We start from the raw sequence: 14,424 nt of genomic DNA on the forward strand, positions 1-14,424 counted from the left end.
AAACATTTACAAACTTACTTTGGTCATGTAAGTTTCTGAGTTACTCAACTGACACACTTCTCTGTTTCTGAATTCCTCTGCTAACTTGGGGAAAAAAATCCCAAAGTACATCAGGAAATACTTTGCTGCTACTGCTGCTCGCTCCTACTTACTCGTCACAAGCTCCTTCATAATACGAGAATTGAATCTGTGCCTTCTACCATTGCCCAAGTTTCAGCCAGTGTCCCCACTTAACTTTGAGGGCAGAGACTTCAGAAATCCTTAGTTCTTCATAAGGAAATATAAAACTGTTCTTCCCATTTACTTGGCTCCAGCATTTGATTTGCAGCACATTTGTAACATCTGGAAAAGACATTCTTTTTCTTTCTAAAGCCACATCTCTCTCTATTCACATAAAGACTATGTCACCAATATGAGCATGCTGAGGGAGCCAGGGCACGTGAACAGAGCAGGACACAGAAAAACCAGTCACTTGTTGAACCAGAGTTTAAAACAGAATTATTCCATGAGGAAGCTCTGTCTGTAATGATCAGGAGGCTGAGGCTGAGCAGTCATCACTGGCAGTGCACCCAGGACATTTGAGACTGTGTAAGGACTCCCAAAGATCTGAACCCATGGCTCCAATACAGATTAGCACTGAGCTACTTGGCAGAGTAGCAATGAGGAGCCTCTGCCAATCCCAGACACAAATGATCTCCACCAAGTCACTTATCCTTCCAGTTCAGGAAGATTTAAATGTGCAGCTATAAAAAAAAGGACCTATACGTTTTATGTTTACACTTCAAATACACCTTTAAAAAACATTTTGCAACATTTCCTGTTAAAAATAAAGTGGCAGATATATTTCTAGCTAAAAAGCCATTAATAATCACAAAGCAGCCTGCCTGCCTGCCTCCTCTGCACTGTCATGTAAACAGGTCACTCTGCAAACTTTCAGGTACAAGGCACACACAAGGACGGAAGGCACTATGAAAGCCTACCCTCCAACACAAGGTTCAGCTCCGCCCAGCTGTCTATGTTCTAGTGGGTCGTTCTTAGCTGAGGATCACTGTGGGTCCCCAGCGTCACGTGGCTGGCTGCAGAAGATGGCAGCTCCTCTGCTACCTGCACCATCTCCTCCTGGTCCATGTCAGGGTTGGAGGCAGTGCAGGCCTGGAGCAAGAGTGTGGGCCCAAGGAGGAGCCAGAGCAGAGGCCGCTGCCCAGTGCCGATGCCAGCACCATCATCCTGGTCCTCTGCCCAGATAAGCAGCTAAGAGAACTGAGGATGAGCCCCGCAGAGGCTTCCCCCTCTCCGACACGTCTCAAACACAGTCAACGGCCTCTTACACAACAATTTTATTCTCCTGAACGAGAAGACCAGACATGTTTCAAAGATGTGTGTAGAGAATGGCCGGCTGTTATCTGTTCATCGAGTGGTCAGATCTGTATGAAGAATACGGAAAATGTTCCTGTCATTGCTACAGGGAGTCATGGCGACCATAAAAGAAGCCAAACAGAAAAGCCTATTTTCTCCTGTTCTAGAAGAAATGTTGAGAAACGCTAGGTTTAAAGATAGGACCATCAGGTTGGTAAGAGCTGGTGCTGAGAAGGTAGTGGCTACCTCAGACAGCAGGTGTCTCTGGCATGCTCTACAACTGAACTGAGGTGGCAGTCACATCAGAGTGTACTGAAAATCAATGACTGTTACAGTACGCCAATTATTACATTGATAAAACTGTCAAAATAGCCCTGTACTGAACAAACTGTGAAATTTACTTTTCAAATGTTTCCACTTTGGCATCACAGACACATGGCCATACACAACAGAAGCCAGGGCCTCTGTGACAGCTGACTCCACTCTGATGACTCCAGAGGCACCCCAGGGGTACCTACTCACACTGCATGCAATGTCCTTCAGAATGATGCGACACTAGTTACAGATCATCAAACATCTTACATCAAAGTGGTGTGACACACTCATGGTTCTCAGTCACGTGAGGCAAGGCAGGGCACAAGGGCGGACTCTGACTGCCTGCTCCATCCCTGCCCTGCCAGCCTGCACACCATCATCTCAGTCTGCTTTTGTGCCACAGAGTAGAAAACAGACTTTTACACAGTGAGAAACTCGAATCTTCCATAATACACTTGACTTTTGGTTGAGAAATAACAAACTATGCTCACTTTAAATGGGAAACACTGAAATATACCCCCAAATAGGACATTTTCAGTAAGGGGGGAATTACAGCTCAACTCATCTTTCAAGAGATTGGATGTGTAGATACAGCTTAGAGTTTTCAAAGCACCTTCTCTAATTTTTTGGTGTTTTATTCAACTCTTAGACTGAAATAAAATATAATATTGAATACAAAGCTACTATTCTGACTCATTCAAAAGACAGAGATAACTTATATGCTATTATCTTACTTTTCTGTAACTTAGAAAATGAAATGAAGATGTGTCCTGCTAGAATTCTAAAGCCAAGACTTAGTTTCACTCAGTCAGCTCATTCCCAGGGTGGGCAGCCCAGTGGACAGACGTGGTGAATCTTGCGGTAGGATTCGCTGTACTCTGATCATCTTAGCTTCGAACACACAACACACATGTACTCGCAGCACTGTCTGACGTGGCTGTAACTACAAAGCCTCGGACTTTTAGGAACCCTTAAAGCTTATGAAGATTGCACTTTGTCACAGGGTATCAAATCATTATCTAGTCTTTTCTTGCACTATCTACCTTCTTATACACATTTTAAGTTCTAAAATAATTGTTTTAAATCAGTGACTATACATCAAGAAAGACTTTACTATCAAAACAGAAACAATGTATTAAAAACTGTCAGAATATAACTTTGTCTCCAACACAAAATGAATTAACCAAGCCATTATAGAGATATTGCACTGACCATTTTAGATCATAGTGGCAAGTCTTCAAAGGGTTCATGAATTACCAAGAAACTAGGATTGAGAATGGTCTTAATTACTTCACGAACAGTCTATATTACTAACTAAATAATCCCCCCTGCCCCCAAAGCTGGATTAATACAGAATTTAAGGAGCAAACTGCAGGGAAATAGGCTCCAGAAGATGAAACTGTATTGTTTGTCGTCCATGAAACAAGTGCTCTGTTGGAAAGTAGAGCAGATGTCTGAACCGCATGCTTCCTGCCTCCTGACCACACTGCTCAGTCCCACTCATTACCTCGCCACACTGCTGGTGAGCTGCAGTGCTCACATCTACCAGCCTGTCACTTCGCAAAGTTGATGGAACTTAATCTTTTCAAGTCATTATTTAGGGGTGCCAACATCCTGCTGTAATAAATATGGAAATAGCCAAAGCTCTAAGTCATGAAGAGAAAAAGCTAAAATAGACTCCCATGGATCATATTACTTAGAAATGCAGAATTTTCTCAGCCATTGAAAATTATTTTAAAAGCTGTCAGAAGCTATGCAGAGCCAGTCCTCAAAGTGCTTCAGTGAAGCACTGGCTTTGGTTTACATGCCTCCCAGAGTCCTAGAAAGCACTGCCAACTGTTTCTTTGAATGTGTTGTCTTCCTCCTTCTCCTCAGTCTCATTTTATTCCTCTCAGTCCCAACTTCTGTTTCTAACCTCCCTCTGCTTTACCTTCCTATGTGGCCTGAAAACGCTCATCCTGCAGTTCACAAATCTGTGGGGTGTGGGGTTTTTTTGGGGGGAGGGGGTAAATGTGGTTCTGCATCCCTGCTTCCTTCCTCTTAGGGTGTCCTGATGCCTCTGCACACCGGGGGATGGAAGGATTTGTGGGCAGGGGTTGGGGGGAATTTAGTGCTACTGTTCTTTACACAAAGGCCTTCTCCCATCATCTTCAATGAAACAGCTCTCTTAGAGGATCTCAGCTTGTGCACAAACCTTTATTCAGGGTGGGCTTGTATGCATGCAGTTTATTCCAGGTGAACCTGAGGTATATAAGGACTTTGGAGAGTGGGAAAGAGTTTTCAGGGTAAATGAAAATCATTGGCTGGAGTTTAAAGTTCGTGAATGCCTGCCTCATTTGTATAAAGAGACATTCCAAGAATCATAGGTACTTGCAGGGCGGATCCTTATCAGGAAAAGAGGAAGTGTACAGGTCTGCCAAGGACTAGTCAGCCTTCCCTAGGTGGAGGGTGTGGGAGTCAGTTCAAGAGACAGACAAGGTCAGAGAAGGAGAAGCCCTGCTGGCAAAGGGAGGCCTCCATTTTGAGCAGAACTCGGAACTATCCGTTATGGTAGACTTCAACCTTTATAAGCAGGGTTTCCCCACACAAATCTTCTGTTCATGTCTTATAACACCCTCACCCAACCTTCAACATTATTTTTAATTTTATGGGCAACACTTTTCATGACTAGAACTTCCATTTGGCCCTTTTCATTGCCTGGTAGTTTTTTTTTATAGTATGTCTATGTTATCATTTTTAATTCCTTCTCTTATATGTTTAATAAGCTCAAATTCACATATTTTTGTTTGAATTTAGTAATTCTAACCAATGGCAGATCCTGGATGTCTACTTGCTGCTGGCCATGCTTACTGAATTTCACGCCCAGACAACTGCACATCATTAAGTCTGGGTCTGAGTTCTTAGCGAATGGGACTTGACCTTGGAATCCTGCATGGGTTATAGGTTGTGTCCCACCAGGATGACTTCAAAGGTATTAAAAGCTGAGTACCCTTTGCCTCAGCTAGGAAGTTCTCACTCACAAGGTCCCAAGTACTATAAACCTGAAGCCCATGAGAGAAGTTTCAAGGGAATGGGCATTCTCACTGCACAGAGACTGCCAGGCCAACAATAACTCTGTTGTCACACAGCACTGAGCCCTACTCATATTGATAGCTCACATTCTATCAGCAACCCACACCTGTGCCCAGACACCACTTCCTGTAACAGGCTGAGCATCCTGCCTTCAACGCTTAATGCAAAATCAAACCAGGCCCAAACCTGAATTTAACCATGGTTTCCCTTTTCCTACCTCTGGACCAGCTCACATCTCTCTTCCTTTCTCAGCAGTTCCAGGCCCGGGGAGGGCACATGGATTCACTTTCCACTTCCCACTCTGGCTGAATTCTTAGGGTCTCTCATGTTTAAGTCCATTTATTCTACAGGGACTAGTTAATCCGTAAAACTTTCCAGGGTCTCTGTCACATTCCACACTTTTGGATCTAACCAAGTGCTCACTAAATAACTGCTTACAGAGGCTGCCCAAACTGCTTATAACCAGGGAAGAAAATATACTAAAACATTCCCCACAAAGGAAAAGATCTAAGCGATGCTACCAGTCAAATGAAACTTCCAAGACCCATGAGCCATAATGTACCATAACCCTTACTCCAACAGCAGCCCAATTCATATGACCAAACCTCTGCTGTGGGGCCCCTTCTTGCATTTCTTAGTACCCAGATTCCTTCAAAGAAAGGCAGTCCTGTCCTAAACTACCACCACACTCATTTGCCAGGGTTCTCAACTAAATGCCTGCCAGCTCTCTTCCCGGTCTCCATACTTGCCATCATTACTGAAAGTAACACCACAAATGGCTCTACCTTCTGGAGTCAGAATAGAACCCTGTGAGACTTAGAATCCTCGTCTGTGTCCTACACACTGCATATGCTATCTGATGGACACTAGATTGCACCATTTAACAGTAGTGTTTGCTTTAAAGACACCTGTGCTAACTGCATCAATCACATGGGGGTACCATCCAAGTCCTGGCCAGAGCTAGTCCCATGCTCCTCCTTCTGTCCTTTCTTAAACACTTGCTTGATCAGCCCCCAAGACAAACACCAGGGAGCAGGGACCTGCTGGCCTACAACTTTTCAGTATATCTAGTGATCTGAATACAGGCTAAAGATCCGTCCTCTTTCCTTCAAAGTTAAACCCTCTGGAGCATGAATAAAGAGGATGGAGGTATAGTTAGAGATATGTAATAAGACACTGGCCAGTGGACAATATCTGGAGGGGTTACTCTTAGTACCAATGGAACAGTGACCAAAAGATGGAAAAAAGAAACGGAAAGCAGATCCCAGAGGGCCTTTCCTTTACGCTACTGTTACAGCTTTTCCTTCTCTGACACAGAACCACAACACACTCACCTCTTTGGCCTGGATTTTCAGTCTTTTTTTTTTTTTTTGTCTAAACACCATACTAGACCCTTGTGGTCTGGTGAAATGGCTGCTGTACACAGTTGACAAGCACAACTTTACAGACAGGTTTGTATCAAGTATTTTTAATAACTTAATAACACCAACAGTCAAATTCATCTGGTGATTTGGAAAAACTAAAGAATGATTTCTAACTTTGGAGTATACTGCAAAGGTACTAAGTACAACTTCTAAAGTGTGTGTGTACATATATGTATGTGTGTGTGTGTATAACAAAATTTCAAACACACACAGAAGAGGCAAGGAAAGTTAATGAAGTCATAGCATCAAGAGACTCATAGCCAGTCTTGTTGCATCTATTCCTGTCCTTAACCTCAGAGCTCCCACCAGTGTTACATTAAACCCAGTCACAGATATAGCATGATGCCAAGTCCTAGCTCTTGAAGATAACTGCAGCATCACTAAACTTCTAAAGAAAATGGTCCCTTCAGAGCATTAAAATTCTAGTCACTTTCAAAACTTCTCTTCTGTTTGCTTGGCTCATAGTCAATGTAAAGTCTACACACCGGCTTTAGTCTCAAGTCAGTTATGGTCTGCATGCTACTCTTGAATTTATGTGTTCTAGAAGCTAGCCTGTACCATTCCCTAGTCCGTGGCTTGTTGACTACTCCTCATGCATCCCGAAACAGGTTCCACTTCTTGCTGATATCCAGGAACATGGCAGGCTTAAATGAAGTACATTCAGTTCCTTTTCTGGTAGGACTACTTCACAACAGGTGAGGTATATTAATACCAGGAAGCACAGACTGCCTGACTGCCATTCTTACCATGATGCTAGCAGCCGGACAATCGCTAGCTACAGCTCTTACTTTATAACAGACTGTACAACAGTGATACACTGGCATTAGAATGACTTTTACACAACAGCCGAGGTATGCTGACAAGGAGACATTTCTTCTCATTGATTATTTGATTACCGTCAGCTACAGTTTGGGGAAAGTTGGGGAGAAGTAGCTGAGTCTTTCCATCTATTACTAGTTTCAAAATGAGTTCATTTCCTAGAATCCTCAAGTTTTTCAATCACTATTGGTTTTCAGTACTGAGAACTCAGGGTTCAAACACACTCTGTGTATACTTGAACACCAGTCATCATCCTTACTGATCCTTAAACAGCCCTACCTTTGGCTCCTGGTCTATAAAATTCCCTCTTAAGTTTTGGACCATGTCCTTGCTTTCTGAACTAACAGGCTATTCTAGATGCACAGGCATAGTTCCTGCTCTAGCAGGAGCCAATCTCCAGAGTTTCACTCACTTCAGTGGGAGCTGGAGTGTGGATGCTTTACAGCGGGTTGGTCTTTGTTTCTACACCTTTCGAAGAAAGACCTTGACAATTATTGTCACGGGGGTCTTTATTTACTCTCCGCTACTATTCATCTGTTTTGTCTGTAACCCACACCAAAGTCCAGGCTACCGAGATCCATCCACCTCCATTCCTTTGATGTAGTCTATAAAATACATATATGAGCCAGACATTAACACTACCAATCCAACCATCATAATGTAATCACTCATCCTAACAGCTCACGACTGTTTTTGGAGCTCCTTCAGCTAGACTCTATTAGGCATTTATAGGCAAATATATTGACATTTAAGATAGCCTTGCCAGCAACTAGATATATGTTTACCTGTTTCAATTTGACTCAACATTAGGGCACTTTCACATTTTAATTTTAAGATCACGCAAAATATGTATTTATCCTATGTCAAAGAGAAAAATAAATCTATATTCAGAGACATCTACCCTGCCTGTCTCCCCATTCTATCCTCTCCATTACAACCACTAACTGCCATTTTAAAGCTTTTCTCTTATCCCTTTCTGGGTGCTGATTCCATGATCTTTCATCTGCTAGGCAAGTGCTCTCCCACTGACTCTACAGTCCTTGGCTACTGAGGCCTGGGCACTGCCCTTCCTCTTTACTCTATCCTTGTCTCTACCCTGCTATTTTTCACTGAACATCTCTCCACATTAACAGGAGATATTGCTCACTTCTTTATAGTTACAGACGTTTTAAAAGTTAACCAACAGCGCCCAGCTCATCCTGACCAGCATCTGGGCTGCCTCCATTTTCTGCTAAAGAGGCAATAAACAGCTTCGAGAGTGGTGTTTTTTTGTCTTATTTTTACCAGTGTAGCACTGAGACATTTAGACTACTTTGCACTCTGATTTTTGAGAGCACTCACTTCTACCACTCCATCCATGAGTCAACTGGTCAAACTTCTACATTTCTGTCATGATATTGAAACACAATGTTTAAATAGCACTTGTTCGCTAATGTTTTTTAGATTAAATATCTTTTCCCTCTATATGTAAGAGTCATTCCGAATCCTTTTTTCTGTAACTCGCCTGTCATATATTGAATTTTTTAGGAATAGTCATACTTTGTGGTACACGCTACAAATACTGCTTTTTTTCAGTTTATCACTAAATTCTTTTTATTTGGCTTGCCATCTTCTCTGTTATATAAATTTATTATTATCGTTATTACTTTGTCTTATGTGTATGTGTTTCACATGTATATATGCATGTGTACAGCGTGTGCGCCTAGTGCCCATGGTGGCCAGAGGAAAGTGCTAGATCCCCAGAACTGGAGTCACTGGCAGTTGTGAGCTACCATTTGGGTACTGGGACTCAAACCTGGATCTCCTGGAAGAAGAGTCAGTATGCTTAACTGCTGAGCATTTTCTCAAGCTCTACGAAAACTTTTTCATCAAATTTAACACTTACTGCCTTCTTGACTATAGATTCTGAGAGGCAGAGAATTCATTATACTGTCAGCTATATAAGAATCTATCAAGCTTTTTCCTAGTACTTGTGACAAATGTTTTTATTTTTATACAGTATCTGACTTATTGATAATTTAGTCTTGGCACAACACGAACAATGAATATAATACTGTGTGTTTTCACACTTAAAACATCCATGAGTATTTACTGCCCCATTTTCTATTCAGTTCCACCAGTCTGTGTTTTGAAGCACCTACCACAGATTTAACTGTAGAGGCTTAGGGCCCAGTAAATAGCAAGCCACAGTCCTCCGCTGTTGCTGTTGTTTCTATTTTAAGTGTGCCCCTTATATTCTTTCTTATTTATTTGTCCTTTCTATTGAAGGCACTTTCCTAGTTCCAGGAACATATGCAGACACATACAAACACAACAAGGTTTTAAGTTAAGCAACATGAGAATGATTTTGAACCTAAAAGCCACAAAAAAGAACTAAATGTTGGAAGGGAAAGCCTTGAAGAGTTCACCATTATGTGACAGTGAAGAGATATGGTTTAACCCAGAAAACTCTGATATACCAACATAGTAAGTGTTTGTTCACACAAATCTACACCAACTAGCAAAGAAACACATCTGCTTCCTTCCTATCATGAATTATGTAAACTACATGGAACAAAATGAGCAAGTCATCAAGCAGGGAAGACATCAGGAACACAGCTGCTCACCTTCCTTTTTTAGCCATTTCACAATGTTCCCTTGTTCCATCGTAGGAGACAGTGATGGCATTAGGACCTTAATAGGATCCGCTGAAATTAAAAACAGGAAAGATTAACCAAACATGCACACAAAAATGCTACATACTCACATTCACATACCAACACAAATATTACACACACACAAATACTACACTATACATACATACATTCATACTACACACACTCATGTACTAACACACACATACAATGTCCCTCACAATCTATTGAAAAAGGACACACCAAAAGTACACTGCAAATTGGAAATGAAGTGACTACAGAAAAACAAAACATTAATACTTAAATATTTAGAATACGTTCAGATCCCTTTTCATGGCTAAAAGACACAGAACAAAAACGAGACAGGGCTCTAATGTCCTACAGCATAACAATCAGGATCAGATCTAATAATTTAACTTCTAATCCTATGCTATTCAATGTACAACTGTATTGGGCAGGAAAACCTACGACTAAAGCAGACCTTAGATCCCAATAGGTGCTATAAAAACATCCCCCTGACTCATGAGACCTCCAGGAAAGCATAGTTAAGAAACTACTTTCTCCTTAGATACCTAAAGGGGACACTATACAACCATCCAGCATCCTGCCCAAGAGGCTTCACTGTTTAGGGCCTCACTGGAAGTGCGTGAGTCTTTTACATTACAACTTATATAAAAGTTACTCTGGCAGAATGCCAGAGCAACAAATGCTGTCCCCAGAAGCCATCAATGTCTTTGTCCTAAAGGACTCTCAGAGGTCTGTGGCACAGGCTGCACCCATAGCAAACGTGGGGAGGACACATTATGCTTGCCTTCTCTTTGTTAATGTTACAGGGTTAAAAGCAAGAGCATTTCACACACATGTTTTAGGAAGTCAGATGTTTCCTTTTGGAAACCAACTGATTTTACTGTAGTTTCACATGGAAAATGCCTATGCCCCCCCACCCATGATAAAAGCATTTTCAGTCCTTTCAAGTATACAACAGTCACAGGAAAACTCTCTGCTCTTCATTCTCTCTGAAAGACCAGAAATGGCACTTATGCAATGTCTTCATTTTTTAAAAAATAATTTTTTGCTAGTGGAAAATGTGTGTCTTCTCAGGTCTTCCATGGTCTGGGTTCTAATCATTTTCCTTCCAAAGGCAGGTCCGCAGGTCCAATTCTTTCTGTTCCAATCACTAAGGCTCTGTAGGATTGAGGCAGCAATTCACACACAACCTCTCACCCGCAACCAAAAGGACCAAAGTCTAATAAATACAGGGCTGGACCGAGAAGTCCACCCAGATGTCCATGGTTATTAAGGCATTCCCCATTCCAATCGAGCCATCAGTGTTTAGACTCTACCTATTCATTTGACCTCTAGTCATCTGACTTTCAGTTGGTATCAGTCTTAAAAAGCTAGAAAAGTAGAATGGCCACTCATAATGGCTCAACAATGAGAGTCTAAACTACATGTCCTATTATAGCATTCACATTTTCAATCAAAAGACTCAGGTTCAGACCTCCTGCCTAACTTAAGGCTAGCTTCTACTATGCTATGGTACTTTGTGTCTCTGTATACCTTAATGTCCATTAAATGCAACCCATCAATTAATTACTGGTTACCGGTAGCCTAGGGATCAACCACAACAAACCAGACGGATTAACCACAGACGTATCAACTCCACATGAACATATTTTATAAGTCTAACAAAATACCTAATATACCTTTAACTTGGGCATATAGAACTGCAGCATTAAGAAAGCACTTTTACAAATGATGAAGAGTGTTTCAAATGCACTAGAGAGCAGTTAATCTCAAGCTATCTCAAGAGAACAGATATAGATATGTGCAGGAGAGCTAGTGAGCTAGCTTAGTACTTGAGAGCACTTGCTGCTCTTCCAGAGGACCAGACTCCCAAACTCACATGACATCTTATAACATTGTGTATCTCTAGTTCCAGAATATTTGAGGAGTTCTTCTGGCCTCTGAGGTCCAAGCATAAATGTGGTACACAGACATACATGCAGTTAGAACTTCTATACATTCAAAATAAAGTAAACAATTTTAATTTTAAAAATGAGGGGGAAAACAGATTCAATGGGTCTTAAAGTTATCAGCAAAGAGGCTGGAGAACAGAGGCATTCCGCTTGTGTCTACTCTGGCTTTCAGTAACTATCACAATAATTTCATTTAATTCCAAACTGAAGTCTAGTTGAAATAAATTACAACTACAAAACAGCTCTAAAAGTGTTTTTCTTAGTCAGACAAATCTTTGTGCACTAAAAGAATTAGGATTCTAGATAGGTAGAAATGATGCAAAGGTCTATGTACCACCTCAATACACTGTTATCTATGAGGAGACCATCAAAGTCTTAATTAAGCCAAGTGGACGAAGGGGAGCCTACTTAGAGCAAACACACATACACATGGTACAATTCCAAATTGCAATGATTGGACACTTGTAGTTATGAAAAATTTCGGCAAGTGTTCAAAAGTTAATACATGACACATTTTCAAGTAATAAAATGAGCCTTTAAATCTCTGATTACGGTGCAGCTGACTACAGTTTTTCATGGCTTACTAAACAAATGAAGACAACTGCTAAGGAATGTTTATCAAGCTCAACTCTCAACATTTATTTTTTAAACTCATAGAGACAAATGTGTTTAGGAATGTAAGAAGGCAACAAACTCTTACTCCTAAACCGATAAGAAGCCAGCCTCAATCTAAAAGCTCAGCTTTTTAAAAAGTCTCAATATGTTGCTGTTATTAAAAAGCTCAAGCCTGGCATTATGAGAAAGAACATGTCATGATCATACATATATTAATCTGCCAAATAGAATTCCACTTCAGAGAGGTGAAATAAAAGGGCACAGTGCTCCCACAATCCCATCTCCATTTGTGACAAATATTAAATCAGTTCTCTCAAAAGAGACTCTCCTGTATTTTTACATTTGGTTCAGATGCCACTGTATGGCTCATATTATTAATCTCCCATGATAATCTCCACCAAGAGACCTTCACATTTGCATTACTCCTGACATTAGAGACTGTATTATGAAATGTCTGCATTTATGAAGCATTATTTTCCAAAGTACAACATCAAGACCTCCAAAATTTTTATTGTAAATGTAAAACAAACCGTAACCGCTCTTCACACCCTTTACAGGTGAATTGGAATTGCTTCCCTGAATGATGACAATAAAATCTAAAAACCCTGCAGTAGATCACTGTCCTACTCTCCATGAAGGTGACAAAACCCAAACAAAGATATGTTGGACGTTGCCATTATTCAGTGCTGTCTCTTGACTGACTGTGCTGCCTTATTACAGAGAGTAAGATGTGCCATACATACATTCTGACGACGCCACAGACTTCCTGCCAGAAATGCCATTTCAAACCATGAGCTTATTAACAAGAGTACAGGTTTCGTCCTAATAGATCCTCTGTAGATGGGAACATTATACACTTCTTTCCCAAATGTATTCTTTTTTCTTGATAGAAAAAGTATATGATCATAAACTAGGCTTTAGGTATCAGGCCTACACATAGCTACCACCTGCCCTTTGTGGCTGTACTCGGCTCCCTGGAATGGGATTAAGCCTTTCCGGGTGCTTTAGATAGTATTTACAGAGCCCCTCTTCATGCCAGCGAGAAGTACATGCTACACTCCTGTCCCACTGAGAAGGCTGGGATGTGCACCAACTACTTCCTACTAATATCCACTTCCTAACTGTGAACAGACGAAATATGCTCAACTGGTTATACGAGTTTACATAAAATAACACCTGACCATATTTGATATTTTGTAGTGATTCACTGCTTGTTCATTTTTATAAAGCAGCTAAGATTATTTCAAACTGGTTGGCAAGTGAGCCAATATACAGAAATTATAAAACATTAAAAATATTAAGATGACTACGGTGTTGTGTTTTTAGTATTTTATTTTGAAACGTTAACTTTTAAGAGTAAATGTCTCACAAACCATTGCAACTATTTTACCGTCTGTCTCATAAGAACACCACAATAAATGACATTGGAACGTTATTGCTTGATATATAATATTAGCTCTATGAACAATTTATCACTAAATTCGAGTGATTTCTAAGTTCTTTTAGATCTGTTCTGTCAATTTTCCTACAGTAAAATTCTGACTTTAATTTTAAATGTGGCACAATAATCTGAATCTAATTTATTTTCTCTAACGTATGTTTTTATCCTGGCAACAAAACTCATATTTCAGCAAAATCAATTACATTACAGATTTAAGTTCTTAACATATACAGGCATTCTAAAAGGTCACTGGATCAACAGAGAAATTAATATAAACAAACTCTTAAAATACAAATGCTGAACAAACTGCTTCCTGGTATTATTAGTATGAAGTAGACCTAAGCTCATTACACTATCGAAAGTAATTAAGGACATACAGTACAGCCACGTGGCACACTCGACCCCATTTACTGACTGTAACCTAAGCACACAAAAACCATGAAATGAACAGGCCAAGACAAAAGAAAACTGCCCAGTACTCTCATCTCCAAAGCTGAAACTCATTAATAAAAATGCATCTTTAAAATTGCTATACAAATAAAGCAATCCTGCCATCTGCAGGCTGAATGGACTACAGCAGAACAAAGGACAGGCGACTTAGAGCCAGCACAGGCCACACAACAGCAAGACTGCAGCGCGAATAGAGGCTGTTTCAGAGTCTCTTTAAAACAAACCACTGAAAATTCCACCAGAGAACTCCTAAGCCTGATAAACAGCTTCGGTGAAGTAGCTGGATATAAAATTAACTCAAACAAATCAATGGCCTTTCT

The 14,424-nt window shown here is 40.6% G+C and overlaps 1 protein-coding gene across 1 annotated transcript in view; it reads right to left on the reverse strand.

The window, feature by feature from the left end:
- Pdhx (pyruvate dehydrogenase complex component X) overlaps positions 1 to 14,424 on the reverse strand; it is a 58,224-nt gene that overhangs the window by 29,142 nt on the left and 14,658 nt on the right. The window contains exon 2 of the mRNA XM_021151849.2: positions 9,593 to 9,673. Within this exon, the coding sequence (XP_021007508.1) occupies positions 9,593 to 9,673 (81 nt within the window). The remainder of the gene's footprint in view (positions 1 to 9,592; positions 9,674 to 14,424) is intronic.

This window comes from Mus caroli, chromosome 2 (genome assembly GCF_900094665.2).
Source record: "Mus caroli chromosome 2, CAROLI_EIJ_v1.1, whole genome shotgun sequence".
Classification (NCBI taxonomy): Eukaryota; Metazoa; Chordata; class Mammalia; order Rodentia; family Muridae; genus Mus; species Mus caroli.